The 24,022-nt window shown below is 40.0% G+C and overlaps 2 protein-coding genes across 3 annotated transcripts in view; both read left to right on the top strand.

Moving 5' to 3' along the window:
* Window positions 1-24,022, top strand: part of LOC114644881 (MARVEL domain-containing protein 2) — a 200,636-nt gene that overhangs the window by 34,284 nt on the left and 142,330 nt on the right. Inside the window, exons 1-2 of one of the 2 annotated variants that reach the window (XM_051930098.1) lie at window positions 1,365-1,380; window positions 7,837-7,876. The exons of the other annotated variant lie outside the window; for it this stretch is intronic. The gene's annotated coding sequence lies outside the window, so the exon portion shown is untranslated. Of the gene's footprint in view, window positions 1-1,364; window positions 1,381-7,836; window positions 7,877-24,022 lie in introns of those variants that run through there. 2 annotated transcript variants of the gene reach the window in all.
* LOC127528846 (MARVEL domain-containing protein 2-like) overlaps window positions 1,346-24,022 on the top strand; it is a 56,637-nt gene continuing 33,960 nt past the window's right edge. Inside the window, exons 1-3 of the mRNA XM_051930097.1 lie at window positions 1,346-1,380; window positions 7,837-7,876; window positions 22,011-23,191. Of these exons, the coding sequence (XP_051786057.1) occupies window positions 22,028-23,191 (1,164 nt within the window). The 5' untranslated portion in view covers window positions 1,346-1,380; window positions 7,837-7,876; window positions 22,011-22,027. The remainder of the gene's footprint in view (window positions 1,381-7,836; window positions 7,877-22,010; window positions 23,192-24,022) is intronic.

Here is a 24,022-nt window from a genome sequence, read left to right as displayed (position 1 = left end):
GATAAGACAAGTTAAAGTAATGAAGAGTAATTAGAACAAGAAATATATATATATATATATATATAAATAGAAACAGAGGAAGAAGAAATAAATATAGGAAGTTTAAGAAAAATCTGCAAGCATCAGTAAACTATTTTTAGATGGATTATGTAACATACTATAATTACAAATATACTGTAATATGAGAAATGATCTGTTACATAAATGCAAAAACATAAACAAAGTTTTAAACTCTGCCTCAGTCCTTTTCATATGAGTTAACGTCAAACCAGAAGAATTTCTAGAGTTGAACCCAGAATAGTTAGATGAAGGATGCAAATTTTTCCAGTGGACTGTATAACATAAAAGTTTTAATTGAAATTGACCCAGTATATTTGACAGGACATATGTATGTATATATTATTCTAAATGAAAAACAAGATTATACAATATTTATACTATATAGGGTGCTTTTAAATTCAGGTTTTAGCTATCAGGTGCAGTCTAAAATCATAAGCTGTTTTGAGCTGAATCATTATTTGCCATCAGACCTGTTTTTATGTTTTCTACTAGCTTCAGCAAATACAAATATTTACCAGTTATTCAAACTCATATTCAAACATATCTATGGAAAGTAAGCAGCTGTTTTGTTGACAGCATTTATTCAAAGAGAAGGTGTGAAAGAATAGTCTACTCAAAGATTACATTTTTTAATATAATGCTTACCCATGTAGTTGGTGAGTGATGGCTGAGAAAAAGTTTTAATCTAACAAATGTTATGTTTTCCTGGACAAAATGCATGAAAAAGATTTGGATTGAATGACACTCAATAGTGACCAGTGCTGGACAATGGAAAATTATATGATAAATTCCATGAAAAAAAAGAAATAACATTCTCGTGCAACTTGTATCACATAATTCACATGTCCATTATCCATTTGTATGCTGAAAACATTCAAAATGCATGTGGTTTTTGCTCAAATATTATTAATACTTATTTTATCAAAACTTGATAAACAGGAAAGACCCAGTCTCATAATTCTGTGTGTTTGAATTGACGATCTGCCTTTTTCCCTCATTCATTGCTGAACAATCCTGTCTTCAGTTCCAGTGCATAGAATTATGAGTTATTTGTTATTGCATTAAGCATTTTTGTATATAAAAGTTATTTTGTTGAAGTTTTTAATGTCTTCTTAAACCACTTGGCTCAGTTAAAGATGTTAGTCCTACAAACCCAGCAAGAGAATACTTGTTTTCATTTACATAATCTTGAGTTGGTTTAAACTTGTATTACCTTTAATTGCATGTTGATATATTTTTTGTTTTTTAATCAATAAATTAATTTTTTTATTGTAGAGTCAAGATTCTAGTATCTCCCAAGATCCTTTTCAGCAAGGACATGTAAGTCTTGGTGAATTGCAAAACATAGCACAAACATTTCAATTAAATTAACGAGGATGTATCTTTTTAAGATAAAATAAGATGTACATTTCATACTAACTGCATCATTAAAACAATTGTTTTTAGCTTTTATAAGTTTTCAGTTCAATAGTTGTTTAATAGTGTAAAGAATTATCTTTTCTCAGTGATACAGTATTTTTAAAGATAAAATTAAATACAGACATTGACAAACTTGTTGGTACTGTTGAAGCAGCCTGACATGGCAGGGGCACCCTCAGCCTCCATGAAGGCAACTGGGAGACTTCAGAACAGACAGCAGAATGAAACTTTATTGTATGGCGCACATACAGGCTCACTTAAGATAGAACAATGAGCAAACAACTAAGAGCAACTCTTACATTTATTACAATTCTTATCACACAAGTCATTATTCATCCTCATCTGACTCCTAGCATTCCATTGCTCTAGTCCTGCCTCTAATTGATTCCACCAATAATTCTTAGTTAGGGGGTGTCAAACCCCACTCTGTCTATCTTATCTGTCTTATCTGTTTGATAAGGACTATTCTTGCTTGCTACTATAATTTACAGCAGAAGAGTTCACATTCTCTCTCTAAGCGAGGGGCCCACCTTTCTTCAGCTCTCCTGCACTTCTAACTTTTGGCTTAATAAACTATTGGTGGTTTCTAGCTCATACAGAATCTTCTTCTTCTTTCGGCTGCTCCCATTAGGGGTCGCCACAGCGGATCATCTTCTTCCATATCTTTATGTCCTCTGTATCTTGTTCTGTTACATCCATCACCTGCATGTCCTCTCTTACCACATCCATAAACCTTCACTTAGGCCTTTCTCTTTTTCTCTTGCCCGGCAGCTCTATCCTTAGCATCCTTCTCCCAGTATACTCAACATCTCTCCTCTGCACATGTCCAAACCAACGCAATCTCACCTCTCTGACTTTGTCTCCCAACCGTCCAACTTGAGTTGACCCTCTAATGTACTAATTTCTAATCCAATCCATCCTTGTTACACCCAATGCAAATCTTAGCATCTTTAACTCTGCTACCTCCAGCTCTGTCTCCTGCTTTCTGGTCAGTGCTACAGTGTCCAACCCATATAACATAGCTGGTCTCACTACCGTCCTGTAGACCTTCCCTTTCACCCTTGCTGATATCCATTTGTCACAAATCACTCCTGACATTCTTCTCCACCCATTCCAACCTGCCTGCACTCTCTTTTTCACCTCTCTTCCACAGTCCCCATTACTCTGTACTGTTGATCCCAAGTATTTAAACTCTTCCACCTTTGCCAACTCTACTCCTTGCATCCTCACCATTCTACTGACAACCTTCTCATTTACACACATGTATTCTGTCCTGTTCCTACTGACCTTCATTCCTCTCCTCTCTAGAGCATATCTCCACCTCTCCAGGGTCTCCTCAACCTGCTCTCTACTATCGCTACAGATCACAATGTCATCAGCAAACATCATAGTCCACGGGGACTCCTTTCTAATCTTGTCTGTCAACCTGTCTTTCACCATTGCAAATAAGAAAGGGCTCAGAGCTGTATCCCTGATGTAATCTCACGTCCACCTTGAATGGATTCATCACTCCTACTGCAGACCTCACCACGGTCACATTTCCCTTGTACATATCATGTACAACTCTTATATACTTCCCTGCCACTCCTGAATTCCTCAAACAATACTACAACTCCTCTCGAGGCACCCTGTCATATGCTTTCTCCAGGTCCACAAAGACCCAATGCAACTCCTTCTGGCCTTCTCTATACTTCTCCAGCAACACCCTCAGAGTAAACGTTGCATCTGTGGTGCTCTTTTATGGCATGAAACCATACTGCTGCTCACTAATCAACACCTCACTTCTTAACCTAGCTTCCACTACTCTTTCCCATAACTTCATACTGTGGCTCATCACTTGTATCCCCCTGTAGTTACTACAGTTCTGCACATCACCCTTATTCTTAAATATCGGCACCAGTACAATTCTTCTCCACTCCTCAGGCATCCTCTCACTTTCTAAGATTCTATTAAACAATCTTGTTAAAAACTCCACTGCCATCTCTCCTAAACACCTCCATGCTTCCACAGGTATGTCATCTGGACCAATGGCTTTTCCATTCTTCATCCTCTTCATAGCTGTTCGTACTTCCTCCTTGCTAATCCGTTGCGCTTCCTGATTCACTATCTCCACATCATCCAACTTCTTCTCTCTCTCGTTCTCTTTATTCATCAGCCTCTCAAAGTATTCTTTCCATCTGCTCAACACAATCTCCTCGCTTGTGAGTATGTTCCCATCTTTATCCTTTATTACCCTAACCTGTTGCACATCTTTCCCAGCTCGGTCCTTCTGTCTAGCCAATCGGTACAGGTCGTTTTCTCCCTCCTTAGTGTCCAACCTCTCATACAACTCATCATATGCCTTTTCTTTAGCCTTCGCCACCTCTGTCTTCACCTTGTGCCTTATCTCCTTGTACTCTTGTCTACTTTCTGCATCTCTCTCACTGTCCCACTTCTTCCTTTGCCATCCTCTTCCTCTGTATATTCTCCTGTACTTCCCCATTCCACCACCAGGTTTCCTTTTCCTCCTTCCTCTATCCAGATGTCACACCAAGCACCCTTCTTGCTGTCACCCTTACTACATCTGCTGTAGTTTCCCAACTGTCTGGTAATTCTTCACTACCACCCAGTGCCTATCTCACCTTCTCCCTAAACTCAACCTTGCAGTCTTCCTTTTTTAACTTCCACCATTTGATCCTTGGCTCTGCCCTCACTCTCTTCCTTCTCTTGATCTCCAACGTCATCCTACAGACCACCATCCTATGCTGCTTAACTACACTTTCCCCTGCCACCACTTTGCAGTCTTCAATCTCCTTCAGATTGACTCTTCTTCATACGATGTAATCTACCTGTGTGCATCTTCCTCCACTCTTGTACGTAACCCTATGTTCCTCCCTCTTCTTAAAATATGTATTCACCACAGCCATCTCCATCCTTTTGGCAAAATCCACTATCCTCTGACCTCTTCATTCCTCTCCTTGACACCATACCTACCCATCACCTCCTCATCTCCTCTGTTCCCTTCACCAACATGCCCATTGAAATCCGCTCCAATCACCACTTTCTGTTCCTTGGGTACACTGTTCATCACTTCATCCAACTCACTCCAAAAATCTTCTTTCTCATCCATTGCACACCCAACTTGCGGGGCATAATCTCTAACAACATTCATCATCACACCTCCAATATCCAGATTCATAATCATTACCCTGTCTGACACTCTTCACCTCCAAAAAACTCTTGACATACTGTTCCTTCAGAATAACCCCTACTCCATTTCTCCTCCTATCAACACCATGATAGAACAATTTGAATCCACCTCCGATCCACCTGCCCTTACTCCCCTTCCATTTAGTCTCTTGCACGCACAATATATCAACCTTCCTTCTCTCCATCATATCTGCTAACTCTCTCCCCTGACCAGTCATACTGCTAACATTCAAAGTTCCTACCCTCAGTTTCACTCTCTTTTCCTTCCTCCTGTCTCCGGACACATCTCCCCCCTCTTCTTCTCCTTCTTATTCCTGTTCTTTGGCCGACAGTAGCCTAATTTCCACCACACCCTGTTGGCTAACAGTACTGGTGGCGGTCATTGTTAACCCGGGGCTCGACCGATCCATTATGGAAATTTGTATTGTCCGCATATTGATTTGGCAAAATTTTGCATCAGATGCCCTTCCTGAAGTAACCCTCCCCATTTATCCGGGCTTGGGACCGGCACAAAGAAACACACTGGTTTGTGCATCCCCTGTGGCTGGGTTTGCATCACCTGTGGCTCATACAGAATAATAAAAAATATGTAGGCATGTGTCTCTTTAATTCTAACTTTTAAATCTTAATTCTTAATAAAATATAGTGTCTACTTTTCTCATGTGCTTATAATACTGTAATATCCCTTCCCAAGCAGGAAAATGACCCTCACAGGCAAGTGGTGGTAATTGTCCAAAAAAAACAAAGGTTTTATTTCTCTTCTACCTTAACTGGCCAAAAACAAACGTAGTCAGGACAAAAAAACAGACCTAGAACAACAACCCTATGTATGACACTATGTGACACTGTTTTTTTATTTTTTATCAAAAAAACAGACTTCCTTACAAGGTCCCACCCCCAGCATCCCAGAGGCTGCTTTATTTAAGAGTGGCAGATGTGTCTCCTCTGCCTGCCACTCTCCACATCACTCTGAGCAACACCATTTTTTTTCTTTTTTCTTTATTTTTTTGAATTTTTAGGACACACTGCCTCAGTGGCAATTTCTTTCCCAGACCATTACAATACTTTTCTAACACATAGATATTACCAATTTTAATAATACAATTTTGTATAGTACCCCTCCACAAAAAAAGAAATTGTCTCTGAAAACTAGAAAGTGACTAAAGCAATTGTCGCCCATCATTGTTTATTTCATATTTAACAAAAATCAGACTTTGCTTTAGAGTTTTGATTTAACAGAATATTTCAAATTGTAACACAAAAGAAAATGGCATGGACAAAAATGATGGAACTTTTAACCTAATATTTTGTTGCACAAACTTTCAGGCGGCACGGTGGCGCAGTGGGTAGCGCTGCTGCCTCGCAGTTGGGAGACCCGGGTTCGCTTCCCGGGTCCTCCCTGCATGGAGTTTGCATGTTCTCCCCGTGTCTGCATGGGTTTCCTCCGGGCGCTCCGGTTTCCTCCCACAGTCCAAAGACATGCAGGTTAGGTGGACTAGCGATTCTAAATTGGCCCTAGAGTGTGCTTGGTGTGTGGGTGTGTTTGTGTGTGTCCTGCGGTGGGTTGGCACCCTGCCCAGGATTGGTTCCTGCCTTGTGCCCTGTGTTGGCTGGGATTGGCTCCAGCAGACCCCCGTGACCCTGTAGTTAGGATTCAGCGGGTTGGAAAATGGATGGATGGATGAATGGACAAACTTTAGAAGCAATCACTGCAAATAAGCAATTCTTGTAGCTATCAGTGAGACTTCTGCACCTGTCAACAGGTAGTTTGGCCCACTTTTCCTCAGGAAGATGCTCCATCTTTATCAGGTTTGAAGGATGCCTTCTCCAGCATGTTTCAGTAGATGTTTTGATAGGTTTCAAATCTGGCCTCATAGAAGGCACTTCAGAATAGTTCAATGTTTTTATTTTTCTTAGCCATTCTTGGGTGCTTTTAGCTGTATATTTTGAGTTATTATCCTTTTGGAGGACCCATGACATGTGACTGAGACAGAGCTTTCTGACATTAGGCAGTATGTTTCACTTCAGAATGTCTTGATAGTCTTGAGATTTCGTTGTTTCCTGCACTCTCTCAAGGCACCTTGTGCCAGATGCAGCAATGTAGCCCCTAAGCATAACTGAACCTCCTTCATTTTTCACAGTAGGTATGAAGTTCTTTTCTTTTGAAAGCATCATTTTTAGGTCTGTGGATACAGAGATAATATGACTCGCCAAAAAGCTTCAGTTTTATCTCATCTGTCTCAAGGATATTCTCCCTGAAGCATTGTGGCTTGTTAATATGCAGTTTAGAAAATTCCAGTATTTTTTTTTTATAATTTTATATCTTTCTGTCAACCGTGGAGTACTTCTAGGTCTTTTTTCTTTAGCCCATTGTCACTCAAAAAGCAATGGATGGTGCGATCAGACACTGATGGAGCTTGACCCTCGAGTTCTGCTTGTGTCTCCGTGGAAGCCGCCCTTGGCTTTTTGTCTACCATTCTCACTTCTGCCAATTCTGAAGTCGATTTTCTACTTGCAGCTGCGTACCGGAAGGTTGGATACAGTCCCATTAACCTTAAACTTCTTAATAATATTTGCAGCTGTTGTCACAGGAACATCAAGCTGCTTGGAGATCGTCTTATAGCATTTTTTTGTTAAGCTTTTCTATAATTTTCTTTCTTATATACTCACACAGCTTTCTGTTTTGCTTTCTCTGGTTTGTGTTCAATGTGGGACTCACAATGATATCAAACAGCAGAGTGACTACTTGTCTCCATTTAAATAGGCTGAATGACTGATTGCACGATTGGAGACTTGTGTGATACCAATTAAAGAAAAAGGCTATTTGAAAAATCACTCTAATCTAGTTATTTATGATCTTTTCTAGAGGTACCAACAAATGTGTCCAGGCAATTTTGGAATATCTTTGTAGAATAATCAATACTTTTACTCTGACATGTATCATGCAGGTATACAGTACATAGGGCAATTGCTTTTCGCTTAATCACTTTTCAGGTGGCATATAGGACTTTTTCAATAAGCTGTAAGTGTACCAACAGATTTCTTCATGTCTGTATAACTATTTGGTTGGTTTTGTATTAATAAATAAAACTAAATTGTCTAAATCCTATCAAAACGTATAATTTTTAAAAGTGTTAAACATAACCAAGACTCTTTTTATACTTACAGGTAAAGTCTGAGTGAAACAACCCCTAAAGTTCCATTGCTGGTAATTATTTCCCTTTCCTATGCATTTCTAATACAATTAAATGTCATGTTAGCTTTTATCAATGTACAAAATATATTACATCCCAATTGTAATGCTTTAAATTAACATCGTATCTCTTGTGTTTTCAGGGACAAAAATATTGCTTGCTTTTTTATTATAGTTTAAAATCATAGGTACAGCTGAACCAGTAAAATATATTGAACTGAACACTTACGACATCATTATCTTAAATACATGAAAAGCATGTACAGTAATCCCTCCTCCATCGCGGGGGTTGCGTTCCAGAGCCACCCGCGAAATAAGAAAATCCGCGAAGTAGAAACCATATGTTTATATGGTTATTTTTATATTGTCATGCTTGGGTCACAGATTTGCGCAGAAACACAGGAGGTTGTAGAGAGACAGGAACGTTATTCAAACACTGCAAACAAACATTTGTCTCTTTTTCAAAAGTTTAAACTGTGCTCCATGACAAGACAGAGATGACAGTTCCGTCTCACAATTAAAAGAATGCAAACATATCTTCCTCTTCAAAGGAGTGAAGCAAACAAATCAATAGGGCTGTTTGGCTTTTAAGTATGCAAAGCACCGCAGCACAAAGCTGTTGAAGGCGGCAGCTCACACCCCCTCCGTCAGGAGCAGGGAGAGAGAGAGAGAGAGAAAAATCAATACGTGCCCTTTGAGCTTTTAAGTATGCGAAGCACCTTGCAGCATGTCGCTTCACGAATCAGCTGCACACAGAAGGTAGCAACGTGAAGATAATCTTTCAGCATTTTTAGACGAGCGTCCGTATAGTCTAGGTGTGCGAACAGCCCCCCTGCTCACACCCCCTACGTCAGGATCAGAGAGAGTCAGCGCAAAAGAGAGAGAGAGAAAAGTAAGTTGGGTAGCTTCTGAGCCATCCACCAATAGCGTCCCTTGTATGAAATCAACTGGGCAAACCAACTGAGGAAGCATGTACCAGAAATTAAAAGACCCATTGTCCGCAGAAATCCGCGAACCAGCAAAACATCCGCGATATATATTTTAATATGCTTACATATAAAATCCGCGATGGAGTGAAGCCGCGAAAGGTGAAGCGCGATATAGCGAGGGATTACATGTAGTTTGATTCTGTGTTTCTTTAGCCCAATATTAGCTGAATATATGTTAATGTAGTTGATTATGCTTTGTATTTTAATATGCATACTTTTTATGTCTTCTTATCATGGATCTCATCGTTAAGAGATTATTGGGGGAGAGTTATTTAAGGATGGATGACTTTCTTGATAGTGAGTGATAGCGAGTTTAAGATGTGCAAGAAAGCAATTCCAGAAAATGTTCTCTATTCTGACCTCAAACGGAATGTTTCTGGTGTTGAGGTGATGTGCTTTGAAAGCTGTGTGAGGAGCAGTATGCTCTAATTAGAACTATTTATGGAGTGTCATGGAGTGAAGGGAAGATGAAGACTTTGGTGTGAAGGCTGTAAGTGTTGTGCTGAGGTGAAACAGACTAAGCTATATTGGGTATGTGGAGCAAAAGTTGCACCAAAATAACAGAGGAATTTGAGGAATAGAGTCCAGAGGGAGTCCGAAAAAGACATTGTTGGATGCTGTTTTGAATGATATGAAAAGAATGACTTTCACCCCAGAGTATTACTAGGACTGGAGATAGTGGAGGAAAATGATTTGGGTGCGGCTGACTAGCCTGGTTAAGCAAGAAAAGGCTGTAAAACTGATGGTGATTGTGATATCCGATGACTATAAAGCCCCATTTTCAGCAGTCATTACTCTACTCTAGTGACCTAATAGTAAACACTCTTAATGAATCATGTTTAATTGTGAATTATTAGTGAAATCTTTGTTAGTCTGATAGCACAGTTTAAACATGTTATTCTGTTCAATAAAGCAAATACATTGTCTTTCCTTGGGCAACAAGATAATGGCATCCCTAAAGTTAATTTCTGGGTTCAGAAATGGTCAAAATGAAACAGCAGTTCTCTGTGTTATTTTTCCCATTTTACCCTTTTGCTTTCATGGTGCATATGTTGTGGAGAATGGGAGAATGGGCTCTCCCTTTAATGTAAACACTCAGAGTCTTGAGATGAAAAAATGAATGGACTTTGTTGCAGAGATGTTTTAACAGCCATTTCAGTTCAATGAAGTAAGCACTCTTTGTTGGGTAAATCTTACATTTATTACAGTTCTTATCAGTATCTGTTTTTCACTTTAACATCATTATCTGATTCCAAAAAGCATAAATCCTTCATTCCTAAACTTGATCCGTACCCCCATATTTTCTCATGCTTTATCAGAAATAATTGATTTTCTGCCCCCTTACTTAGCCTCTAAGAGTGACCTTCCCCCTATGTCTATTAAATCACTTCTCACATTCCTGACCTTGGGCTGGCAGGTAATGGTGACTTCTCCATACATTAAGAAAAGGAAAAAAAGCATGAGCCTTTAATGGTTTAATTCTTTCACAATCTGAGGCTAGCTTACATGTTCCATTTTAATTTGGATGGAGATTACATTACATTAATACAAGTTTTAAATCCTCTATACATATGATCGTGATATTCGGTGGGTACTATGTAAGGAAGTAGCCAGCTGAAGACCTGCAAGCCGTCTTAATATCTATCAAAAATATGAACGTTTCTAGGGGATTACAAAATTTTACATTAGTATGAGAAATACCTATTGCCTATAGTAAGGCTATCTCCATGTTGACTTTCAATAAATCTTCATTGTTTTACAGTGCCTTTACTGTTTCATAACATTACTTTGCTATATTACTTTTGTCAAACAGACAAACATGCTTAATTTGTCAATGTCAACTTTATTTATATAGCACATTTAAAACAACATAGGAATGCTGTGGCCAAAGTGCTTTACAATAATAGAATTAAAGAAAAACATACAATTAACATGAATAGCATAAATAGAAATAATATAAATGAAGATAAATAAAATAAATAATAAATAGAAGTAATGTTACATAATCACAATGAGGAAACCATCAGTATCTATATTACTAAACGACAGTTTAATTTATGCATGGACGGCGGACGCACCGAGGCGCCTGCACACTGCGCCTCAGCGCCCCACAGTCAAACCCAGCGGCTTCCCAGAGTCAGTAGGTGGCGCCCAAACAACACAACCTGTAAACTAAACTTGCTCTAATCCACTGTGCCAGCAGTCAGTGTGGCATATTTGGATCACATAACGGTAATTCAGTATTAAAAGTAAGTTGAATTATGATTCCTAACAGTAAATGACTTCCACCTAACGACACAGCCGCAGAACAACAAAGACGAGACCGCATGGATAAAAACAATAAACGGAGGCTCCTACAACGTGCTTCACGAACACCAGAAGCAAAGAAGTCACGGCTCCACAATGTAAGAGCTCAACTAACAGACATACAAAAACGAGCCCGTATGGATAAACACAATGAACGAAGGCGCCCACAACGCGTATTCTGCAACAGCGGAGGCAAAGGAGTCACGGCTCCAAAAAGAAAGAGCTCAACGATTAGTAATACAAATACGAGCCCGTATGGCTACGACCTGTGAACTAAACCTGAGGTACAGTGTGCACGCCAGGTTGTACAGTATATATGCACAGATGCCAGAGGCAACAGGCAAGTCGTACACACTACCACCGCTGCCAAAAGCGAGACTGCACGAATAAAAACAATACACAAAGGCGCCTACAACGCGCTTCTGAAACACGCCTCATGACTAGCAGAATCGTACGTCAACGTCGCCGCCATACTGTGAGTGGCAGTGCTGTGGAGTGAAGTAATGAATAATGTGCTGCTTGGGATTGTACAAACCGCTGTACGCTCCAAACCAGATCCCGGGGGATTACATTTCATAGGTAAGGCTGAACAATTGTTTCGGTTATATTTGGCCGTTAGAAACTCCCATTATATAATCTTTACTTTAGCTAAGCCAGGCTAAGGTTGCAAAGCTATGCATTTATGTGCTCAAGTGATCCTTAGTTCATGGATAAAGACAATACACGGAGGCTCCTACAACGCGCTTCAGAAACACCAGAAGCAAAGACGTCACAGCTCCAAAATGAAAGAACTCAACTAATGGAAATGTAAAAACGAGCCCGTATGGATAAAAACAATGAACGAAGGCACCCACAACGTGCTTCTGAAACAGCACAGGCAAAGGAGTCACGGCTCCAAAAAGAAACAGCTCAACAATTACAAATACAAAAATGAGCCCGTATGGCTATGACCTGTGAACTAAACCTGAGGTAAAGCGTGCACACCAGGTTGTACAGCCACCTGAACGCAACCACCCACACCACCGCATATACCACCTTCGTTTAGTAATGTAGCCCTCCATGCCCGGATCCGCCGCCATGGTCACTTCAGCACGCGAATCCGCGGCCGTCAGCAAACGACTTCTGGCTGACGACACAGCCATAGAAAAACAAAAAAGAGACTGCATGGATAAAAACAATAAACGAACGCGCCTACAACGCACTTCTGAAACACCAGAACCAGATGAGTCACAGCTCCAAAAAGAAACCGCTTTAGTACAAATATGTTTATTTAATTAAATGAAATATTTCCCAGGATGCACCCACCCTCCATGATATTTCATCCCTCCAAATATCGGAGGGAACAGAAAGTGATTGCCATTCTTGGATTTGCGATTCTTTCGAGAAATGCGGGGTTACTGGTTAATGAAGATCACGGAATGCAAGTGAATCGAAATGAGTCTTTAATTTTGTTTTGAACAGTTCAATTATACATGACTCCTTTTATGTAATGAGGTAAAGAGTTCCACAGTCGAGGAGCAGCAGCTGCAAAAGCCCTGTCCCCCTTAGTTTTACACTTGGTATGAGGGATAACAAGAGACAACTGACCAGAATATCTAAGCACGCTGGATGGCTGGTGTAAAACACACAATTCACACACATAGGTAGGAGGAAGCCCATGTAAAGATTTGAAAACTAGCAACAAGATTTTAAAATCAATTCCGAAACTGAAAGGCAGCCAGTGTAAAGAAGCTAATATTGGAGAGACAGAGTCATACTTTCTTACCCCAACCAGAAAGCGAACGGCAGCATTCTGGACCAACTGTAACCTGTGTATCAGGGATTTGCTAATCCCAGAATACAGCGAGTTGCAGTAATCAAGGTGAGAAAAGATAAAAGCATTAGTAGCTTTCTCAAATCCCTAGAAGATAAAAAAAGCTTCATCTTACCTAATAGATGAAGCTGGAAAAAGCAACTCTTGACTACAGAATTAACTTGTTTCTCAAAAGAGAGGTTACTGTCAAAGATAACACCTAGATTGTGGACTTGAGGTTTGCAAAAGACAGAAAGAGAGACAGAGAAATTTGGGCTTTAACAGATGGACCCACTATAAGCACCTCTGTTTTATTTTGATTCAGATCAAGAAAATTATTAGCCATCCAGGATCTTAGTTCAGAAAGACAGTTGTGCAGTTGATTTATTGCAGAGTTGCAGATGGGAATATAAACCTGTGTATCATCAGCATAGCAGTGAAAAGAAATGTTAAATTTCCTAAAAATAGCTCCAATAGGGTGAAGGTATATAGAGAACAAAATAGGACCCAAAATGGATCCCCGAGGAACACCACATTTAAGAGGAGCAGTAGATGAAAAAGAGGAATTTAAAGTCACTGAAAAGTGTCTACCAGTTAGATATGACCTGAACCAGTTAAGAGCAGCCTCTTTAAGCCCAACTTGTTGTTCAAGCCGCAACAGCAATATCTCATGGTCAATAGTGTCAAAGGCAGCAGTCAAGTGCAGGAGGACAAGGACTGCAGTCCCACCTGAGTCAGTAATAATAGAGATGTCATTGAATACTTTAAGGAGGGCTGTCTCAACACCATGATAACGCCTAAAGCCAGATTGGTAGATCTCAAATAAATTATTGGAGTTGAGGTGATCAACCAATTGATTGTAAATACAGTGGAACCTTGGTTCACAACCATAATTTGTTCCAAAACTCTGGTCGTAACCCAATTTGGTCGTGAACTGAAGTAATTTCCCCCATAGGATTGTATGTAAATGCAATTAATCCATTCCAGACCGTATGAACTGTATGTAAATATATTTTTTTAAAGATTTTTAAGCACAAATATAGTTAAGTATACCATAGAATGTACAGTGTAATAGTAAACTAAATGTAAAAACATTGAATAACACTGAGAAAACCTTGAACAACAGAGAAAATGAACACTGCAAGAGTTAGTACTATAGTGCTACGAGCAGCTCACTAAAAACACTTTTTTTTTTAAATGAGTTTTAAGCACAGGGAAAAAATGAACATTTGAAAAATCTGTAATTTAATAAACCACCAAGAAAAGTAACATTGCAACAAAGCACGCTACGAACCGATCGCTGTAAACAGAAGTGAAGTGGAGGTTAAAATCCAATAGAAAAAAGTCTTCATTAAATACAACAAGGTTAAAACAATGCTGGAATCTGTCTCTTTAAAAACAAGCCCTTATGCGGCCAGCCCCCTCTCTCTCGCACGCGCATGTGTGTGTGTCTCTCTCTCTCGTGTGTGTGTGTGTGTCTCTCTCTCTCTCTCTCTCTCTCTCTCTCTCTCTCTCTCTCTCTCTTGCTAGCTGCACAGGGAATGCACAGGGAGAGACTGAACATGTGCGGAAATCATCGGCGCGCACAAACCGAAAGGGAAACTGGCTTGTGTGGTCGTGAACAGATGCAAAAGTTTGGCGAACTTTTTGGTCGTAAACCGATTTGTACGTGTTCCGAGACGTTCGTGAACCGAGGTTCCACTGTAATTCTTTCTAATATTTTAGCCAGAAATGGCAATTGGGAAATCTGGTGAAAATTGGCTAAAACTCCAGGATCTAATTCTGCCTTTTTTAGACTGGAACGCACTGCAGCATGTTTAAAAAATGAGGGCACAACCCCGCACTAATAGAATCATTGATAATGGCTAGTAAAGATGGGCCCAAAACATGAAAGGCTTCCACTAAGAGGCGTGGTGGTACAATATCAAGAGGGCTGGGAGCTGGTTTAAGGGTGTCAATAGTTCTTTTTAGCTGTGAAAGTGAGACAGGATCAAAAGATTTGAATACAATACCATGATTAACAGTAGGAAGTTCATAGTCAGTTGGAACAATACCACAGTGAATTTTATCAATTTTACTGACAAAGAATGAAAGAAATTGCTCACATGAAAGAACCGTGCTATTTAATCTCCTCACTGAATGAGGGTGAATGGCCGCATTAATTGAATTAAACAAGACCCTAGGATTCTTAGAATGACGGGAAACTAAATCAGCGAAGAAATCATGTTTAGCTTTCTTAACTGCAAACTGAAAGTTGAATAGAGAAGTTCTAAAAAAACTGTTTAGAAACAATCAGACCATCTTTTTTCCAACACCGTTCCACAGTTCGACAGGCGCGGCGCAGCGATTGCGTAGTTTCATTTATCCAGGGAGCAGGAATTCCCTTATTATAGCGTATCTTGAGTGGAGCAATTGAGTCTAATACTGTTTTACAAGAAGAATTAAATTCTAAGACAGAATCATCGATACAATCATATTGAACATGCACATCAAGACTAGAAAATATGGTTTTAAAATCGGATATACAGTAAACCCTCGCTATATCGCACTTCGACTTTCACGGCTTCACTCTATCACGGATTTTATATGTAAGCATATTTAAATATATATCGCAGATTTTTTGCTGATTCGCGGATTTCTGCGGACAATGGGTCTTTTAATTTCTGGTACATGCTTTCTCAGTTGGTTTGCCCAGTTGATTTCATACAAGGGACGCTATTGGCAGATGGCTGAGAAGCTACCCAACCAGAGCGCGTATTACGTATTAAATAAAACTCCTCAAATATATTGTGAACACGGGGGCTCTTCACACCCCTAGAGGATACGGCCGCTCCTCAAAAAACGCAGAAAGATTACCTTCACATTGCTCTCTTCTTTGCTGGGCTTACATATGGCTGCTTTATCAAGCGATATGCTTCCTGCACGGTGCTTTGCATACTTAAAAGATCAAACAGCACGTATTGATTTTTGATTTTTACTTCTCTCTCTCTCTCTTGCTCTGACATTCTCTGCTCCTGACGGAGGGGGTGTGAGCAGGGGGGCTGTTCACACACCTAGACGATACGGACGCTCGTCTAAAAATGCTGAAAGATTACCTTCACGTTGCTCCCTTCTGTGCAGCTGCTTCGTGAAGCGACATGCTGCACGGTGCTTCGCATACTTAAAAGCTCGAAGGGCACATATTGATTTTTGATAGTTTGTTTTTCTCTGTCTCTCTCTTTCTCTCTGACATTCTCTGCTCCTGACGGAGGGGGTGTGAGCTGCTGCCTTCATTGCAACTGCTTTGTGTGGCGGTGCTTTGCATACTTAAAAGCCAAACAGCCCTATTGATTTGTTTGCTTTTCTCTCTCTCTCTGACATTCTCTGCTCCTGACGCGCACTCCTTTGAAGAAGAAGATATGTTTGCATTCTTTTAATTGTGAGACGGAACTGTCATCTCTGTCTTGTCATGGAGCACAGTTTAAACTTTTGAAAGAGACAAATGTTTGTTTGCAGTGTTTCAATAAAGTTCCTGGCTCTCTACAACCTCCTGTGTTTCTGTGCAAATCTGTGACCCAAGCATGACAATATAAAAATAACCATATAAACATATGGTTTCTACTTCGTGGATTTTCACCTTTCGCGGTGGGTTCTGGAACGCAACCCCCGCGATCGAGGAGGGATTACTGTAATAGAAGAATTTAAAAAGCGAGAGCAGCGTGAAGCACAATTAGTAGTAGGGACATCTACAGTAATATTCAAATCCATCATTATAGAAAAGTGATCAGTAAAAGAAACATTGCATAAATCAATATCATTAACTGAAATATCACGTGTAAGAACGAGATCAAGGGTGTGACCGAGAGAGTGAGTTGGTATATTAATATGATGGATAAAATCAAATGATTCCAATAGTGATAAAAAGTCATTAACCAAAGGTTTCGATTGACAACAAACGTGAATGTTAAAATCACCAACAATAAATACTTTGTCATGGGAGAGGGTGATATCAGCCAGGAGATCAGAGAATTCAGAAATGAATATATTATTAATTACAGGAGGTCTATAAACCACAGCAAACAACAAAGAAGGGGAGCTGCACACTTCGAAAAGTTGCAGTTCGAAGCTACTAAACGGACCCTTTGTAAGGCTCCGACACAAGAACATACTTTTAAAAACAGTGGCAATGCCCCCACCACAACGAGTCAGCCGAGGAGAGTTTAAAAATGAATAACCTGTTGGTACCAAGCCAGTAAAACATGAAGAGTCATCATTTACAGTCCAGGTCTCATTGATGAAAAAGAAATCCAGATTATTTGAGACTAGACAAGGAGCCCGTTTCGACAACGTAAGATGAAATGGGCACGAGTTTGTGTCAGCAGTGTATGAAGAACAAATGATAAGTAACGAAGAAGTTGTTTTGTAATGATTGTAGTCCGCTTTACTCATTACTGTACAGGCTTGTACTGTTAGTTGATGAATTTTCCAGGCCTATAGTATAATATTGAATGATGAATGTTCCAGTACAATATGGAATAGTAATAAGTATAAGTACCACAAACCTGATATAGGTGTATTGAATGAATGCGTAATTGAATCAGAATGCGTAATTAGGCCTCGAGCTGTAGTCGATATCGCCTTTCAGGCCTCTAGAGCTTTAATCGAAGTCGCCTTTCTCTTTGAATTTTTGCGGCCGTAAATCCACCGCCTGCCGCGATGTTGGGGTTGGATGTCTACTCCCCGAGAGCACACCAAGGAAAAGTAATGCCGCCTTCAACTGGAGAAATTAAATCCGGTGTCCAGTGCCCATGAACCAGGGATGGAGTCCTGTGCAGGAGAGGATGGGTCGTAGGCAACTCACAGGCATCGGGAAACCAAGCTCTGGGACTTGAGTTGGCGTTGTTTAACAGCAATGCCGGCTTCTTTTTCCATGCGTTTGCATCTCCAAGAGGCATTCAGCTCACTGATACAGAACACCGCCGTCCAGGTGAAGAAGTCAGCAGATGAATAAAACAAAGGTGGAGGATCTCATAATATCCCAACAGGAGATGAAAATTGAGAGGAAAGCAAGCAAGAAAATATGTTAAGTAAAGAATCACGATCGTAGGACAGTGGTCGTTGAGATAAATTAATACAAAAAAACAAAGCTAAAACATAGATTAGTGAGATGAGCAGATGGCCAGCCACACCAGTCGGTGCAAACAGATTAAAAAATTCAATTTATGAGACACTGATGTTGGTCAGTCTTTTTGGCAGATGATTAAATACTGTCAAAGTTTAAGTAGTGTAAACATTTTTTTGAATGGTGTTTTTTTTTTTTTTCTTTCTTTATACTATATTATTATATGAAATGTTAAGAAGAAATTGCACATTGTTCTATATTGTTTTTCTATTTAAGTATCTGTCACTCTTTTTTTGTTCTGTATACATTACAGAATGATTATCGATGGGTGCCATGCCATGACTGACATTGTAAATTTTGGAAGTTGTTTATTTACTTGTTGAATGCTTCAGTTTATTAGATCATCTGTGGTCACTTAACAGGCATCACAGTACAGTGGAACCTCGGGTCATGAACGCCTCTGAACACGTACAAATTGGGTTACGACCAAAATGTTCGCCAAACTTTTGTATCTGTTCACGACCACACACTTGGGTGACAAACAAGCCAGTTTCCCTTCCGGTTCGTACGCGCCGGTAATTTACGCACGTGTTCAGTCTGTCCATGTACAGTATAGGGTGGTCCAGATCTAATTATGCAATTTTCATTATGCTATAACTTAAGTTTATTACATAGAAAATCACCTGAAAAATCCCGGACCATCGAGAAGTGTGTGAACTGACAACATGAAGAATCCTCTTCGCGCCGAACTGGAATCGTTCTTGCATAAATTAAAGTTATCCAAACAATCTGGATTTGCATAATTAGCTCTGGACCGCATCGCGCAGAGGGACTTGTGGTATAACAGGTCCACAGCTCACATCAAGAGGCCAATTTTAAATAAATAATCGCGGCGCTACAGCTGCCACGTCCTCTTCATAAATAGAAGCACAAGGCAGCTAAAGGGAGGAAAAAGAAAAGAAAGACGGAAGTTGCGTAGTGAGGAAGTAAGCAGGAAGCAGTGTGAAAAGAACCGGTGTGAGCGAGCGCATGCTTGCAGGCAGGCAGACAGCTGGGCAGTGAGCCCAAGCAGGGGTGTTTGGATCAAGGAGCTGGAGTGACCAGAAGAAGGACGGCTGGCCACGTAACACCCCATAATGACAACATGAAAAAAGTTTACTTGAGGTTTTTGCAAATTTTATTAAAAATAAAAAAAACTGAGAAATCACATGTACATAAGTATTCACAGCCTTTGCTCAATACTTTGTCGATGCATCTTTGGCAGCAATTACAGCCTCAAGTCTTTTTGAATATGATGCCACAAGCTTGGCACACCTATCCTTGGCCAGTTTCGCCCATTCCTCTTTGCAGCACCTCTCAAGCTCCATCAGGTTGGATGGGAAGCGTCGGTGCACAGCCATTTTAAGATCTCTCCAGAGATTCAAGTCTGGGCTCTGGCTGGGCCACTCAAGGACATTCACAGAGTTGTCCTGAAGCCACTCTTTTGATATCTTGGCTGTGTGCTTAGGGTCGTTCTCCTGCTGAAAGATGAACTGTCGCCCCAGTCTGAGGTCAAGAGCGCTCTGGAGCAGGTTTTCATCCAGGATGTCACTGTACATTGCTGCAGTCATCTTTCCCTTTATCCTGACTAGTCTCCCAGTCCCTGCCGCTGAAAAATATCCCCACAGCATGATGCTGCCACCACCATGCTTCACTGTAGGGATGGTATTGGCCTGTTGATGAGTGGTGCCTGGTTTCCTCCAAACGTGACGCCTGGCATTCACACCAAAGAGTTCAATCTTTGTCTCATCAGACCAGATAATTTTCTTTCTCATGGTCTCAGAGTCCTTCAGGTGCCTTTTGGCAAACTCCAGGCGGGCTGCCATGTGCCTTTTACTAAGGAGTGGCTTCCATCTGGCCACTCTACCATACAGGCCTGATTAGTGGATTGCTGCAGAGATGGTTGTCCTTCTGGAAGGTTCTCCTCTCTCCACAGAGGACCTCTGGAGCTCTGACAGAGTGACCATCGGGGTCTTGGTCACCTCCCTGACTAAGGCCCTTCTCCCCCTATCGCTCAGTTTAGATGTCCGGCCAGCTCTAGGAAGAGTCCTGGTGGTTTTGAACTTCTTCCACTTACGGATGATGTAGGCCACTGTGCTCATTGGGAACTTCAAAGCAGCAGAAATTTTTCTGTAACCTTCCCGAGATTTGTGCCTCGAGACAATACTGTCTCAGAGGTCTATAGACAATTCCTTTGACTTCATGCTTGGTTTGTGCTCTGACATGAACTTATATAGACAGGTGTGTGCCTTTCCAAATCATGTCCAATCAACTGAATTTACCACAGGTGGACTCTATTTAAGCTGCAGAAACATCTCAAGGATGATCAGGGGAAACAGGATGCACCTGTGCTCAATTTTGAACTTCATGGCAAAGGCTGTGAATACTTATGTACATGTGCTTTCTCAATTTTTTTATTTTTAATAAATTTGCAAAAATCTCAAGTAAACTTTTTTCACGTTGTCATTATGGGGTGTTGTGTGTAGAATTCTGAGGAAAAAAATGAATTTACAGTAATCCATTTTGGAATAAGGCTGTAACATAACAAAATGTGGAAAAAGTGATGCTTTGTGAATACTTTCCAGATGCACTGTATATTTTCAGTATATTGCTACAGAATGATGTTGTAAAAACTATTACATGGCTTCGGTTTTTTTCCTTAGACAATTTAGGGTCTTTTTCCACAATGTAGTTTTATCCTAACCTTTCGCTGATGATGTGTAGAAAAAGTGGTCAGTTCTTTCCTTGGAAATGTATAACTAGCCAAGAGAGTGGCCTGTTGTGCCACATTAAGGAAACAGGGTAATGTCTTCTTTCACTGTACAGGTATCTGACATGTTGTCTTACTTTGTCTTTTTGTATTTTATCAATAGTTTGCAAGTATTATTTATGATTTGCTTAAGTAGGGAGGCATCTTTTTTTATTTGGTGAATGCTTTGTCATGAAAAATATTGTACTATATTGTATAACTATGTATCATTCTGTATATTGTTTAATCTCATCCATAGCATTTATGCTTAACACATATCATGTTCCTAACATATACCACTTTAATTTTTTTGTGATAGCATTAAGCTTTAGTTTTATTCCAGTTACATGAAGACATCACGATAATAAATGCCTTATTTATTACAAGTTTGTCAAATGCTTAATATCACATCTATCCCCATGGGTTTGGCAACTGGGACTAGAACACATGCAGTGTTAAAGACTAAGTAATGCCTAAATCACCTTACAGAATCTACAAGTATACTTTTCATTTACAGTGCTGAAGTATAATATAGACAGTTTTAGCTCTAATAGACATCTGTATAGGTGTTAAAAAGATTGTTTTACATGACTAATATATACAGAATGTGCAGAAGTGTGATAATGTTTTGTGCTTATGCATCTGTTGAAGTAGGAAGTCAACCCTGCTGATTCCAAACAATACAGCAGGATGTTCCTCTTCTTCCTTCTTTTATTGTATGTTAAATTTTATTTCCTTCAGGTACTAGACATTATTTATAATTTCTTGCCAAAACAAAGTTAAAGTATTTGTTTATAAGTTGTTTTATTCAGGAAGTTTTAATATTCATTATCCTTTTATCTTTCAATATTCTTGATATTGGTTTAAACTGATGCTTTCAGTGATGAAAATTTGAATCCTGCTTTGCGGTGCTTACTAACACTGTAGTATCTTTTGTATGTGGTTAAGGGAAAAGGTTTTTAATGAATGATAACAATGGATAATGCAAAAGTTACAACTCTGTGTACAATACATTCAGGAATAACCTCAAATAATAGTATTCATTCATTAACAAATTGATGCTTCACTGCTGCTTTATTCAATAGTGAATCCGTTTTGAATGCTTTAAAAGAAATGCCTTAATGCAAATTGTACAAAACTTATTATAGACATTATGCTTCTTTATTTTTTAGAGCACAAAGTACTTCAAATGTCTGCTGGAAGAACATCTTCTGGGTTGCAGTCAGGGGTTTCCCATGACATCCGTATTGATCGAATAAGAGGGCCCCATTATGATGAAGTTGCTGTAGATCCACCTGTCCCTTTGCAAGAGACTAGGGAAAGCAACTGCACTTTGAATTCAGAGCCTCTGCCACCACCCCCTCTGCCTATTCAGCCGCCAGTTGGGGCAGAGTTTTGCCCAAGTGAGAATGATGAGCCTGTTGAAGATCTAGACCTGAAGCCCATTCGTCGTTTTATTCCAGACTCGTGGAAAAATTTTTTCAGGGGCAGCAAGAACAAGAACCAATGGGAAATGCCAAACTTGAATAATCATTCTAACAGTGATGGCGTGCAGTGCTCACCTCCTGCTTCTCCAACACCATCTGTTCGTAACCAGAAATCAGTTGCTAGTTCCTACCGAGATCCGTATGGAGGTTCTGGTGGCAGCTACAACTCCCGCAAAGACAGAGAAGTCATGATACCTCATGAGCCTTATGATTCTTTGGACAGGAGGACTTATCGCACAGCAATGACTTACAGTGAAAAATTAGAAGCCTATGAGATGAAATACTCTTTTATGAAGTCCTGGCCTGGCCTCCTGAGAATACTTTGCATTTTTGAACTGCTTCTCGGTGCTGCTGTCTTTGCCTGTGTCTGTGCCTACATTCATAAGGATAATGAATGGTACAACATGTTTGGTTACTCACAACCATACAGTTATGCTGGTAGTAGTATGAGTGGAGGCTACTACTACAGTGGACCTAAAACCCCTTTCATTCTGGTTGTGGCAGGGCTGGCTTGGATTGTTACTGTGATCCTCCTTGTTCTTGGTATGACCATGTATTATCGTGCTATTCTCTTGGGATCAAACTGGTGGCCATTAACAGAGTTTGGCCTGAATGTGTCTCTCTTCATTTTATATCTGTCTGCCGCCATTGTTTATGTGAATGATATTAACCGGGGAGGACTTTGCTATTACCCTTTGTTTAACAATGGAATAAACGGTGCTTTTTGCCGCATTGAAGGAGGCCAGACAGCAGGAGCAATTTTTCTCTTTGTCACAATGTTCATATATATCATCAGTGCAATCGTCTGTCTTAAGCTTTGGAGGCATGAGGCAGCAAAAAAATTTAAGAAATACATGGAGCAAGAGGTAAGATCCTTTTATCTTAATTGAATATTTGGTAAACCTGTCTTGTTATGACAATCTTTTTCTATTTAAATGATCCTCGTAATTGATCCCAGGCTGTTGTAAGGAATGCCTTTTATTTATAAGCAGCCAGAAATAGGGAATGTTAACTTCACTTTTTGTTTCATTTCAGCAATATACACTGCCTGGCCAAAAAAAAAAAAGTCTCCACCTGGATTTAACTAAGCAAATAGGTACAAGCCTCCTATTGGATAATTACTGCATGGGCGATTATCTTTCAGCTGGCAACAAGTTATTTAACCCCAACTGATGCAATGAGTTGCTTCTCATTTCTTAAACAACCATGTTGAAAGACACATCTCGTGGTCGTGGAAAGATGTTAGTCTGTTTGAGAAGGGTCAAATCATTGGCATGCATCAAGCAGAGAAAACATCTAAGGAGATTGCAGAAACTACTAAAATTGGGTTAAGAACTGTCCAACTCATTATTAAAAACTGGAAGGATAGTGGAGAATCATCGTCTTCGAGGAAGAAATGTGGCCGGAATAAAATCCTGAATGATCGTGATCGGAGATCACGTAAACATTTGGTGAAATCAAATCGAAGAAAAACAACAGTAGAACTCGGGTCTATGTTTAATAGTGAAAGTAAGAGCATTTCCACACGCACAATGCGAAGGGAACTCAAGGGATTGGGACTGAACAGCAGTGCAGCCGTAAGAAAACCAGTAATCAGTGAGGCAAACCGGGAAAAAAAGGCTTCAATTTGCTAGGGAGCAAAAAGATTGGACTCTGGAGCAATGGAAGAAGGTCATGTGGTCTGATGAGTCTAGATT

Source organism: Erpetoichthys calabaricus, chromosome 7 (assembly GCF_900747795.2).
Source record: "Erpetoichthys calabaricus chromosome 7, fErpCal1.3, whole genome shotgun sequence".
Classification (NCBI taxonomy): domain Eukaryota; kingdom Metazoa; phylum Chordata; class Cladistia; order Polypteriformes; family Polypteridae; genus Erpetoichthys; species Erpetoichthys calabaricus.
Note: the sequence above shows the minus strand (reverse complement) of the source record. Positions and strands in the feature narration are given on the sequence as shown.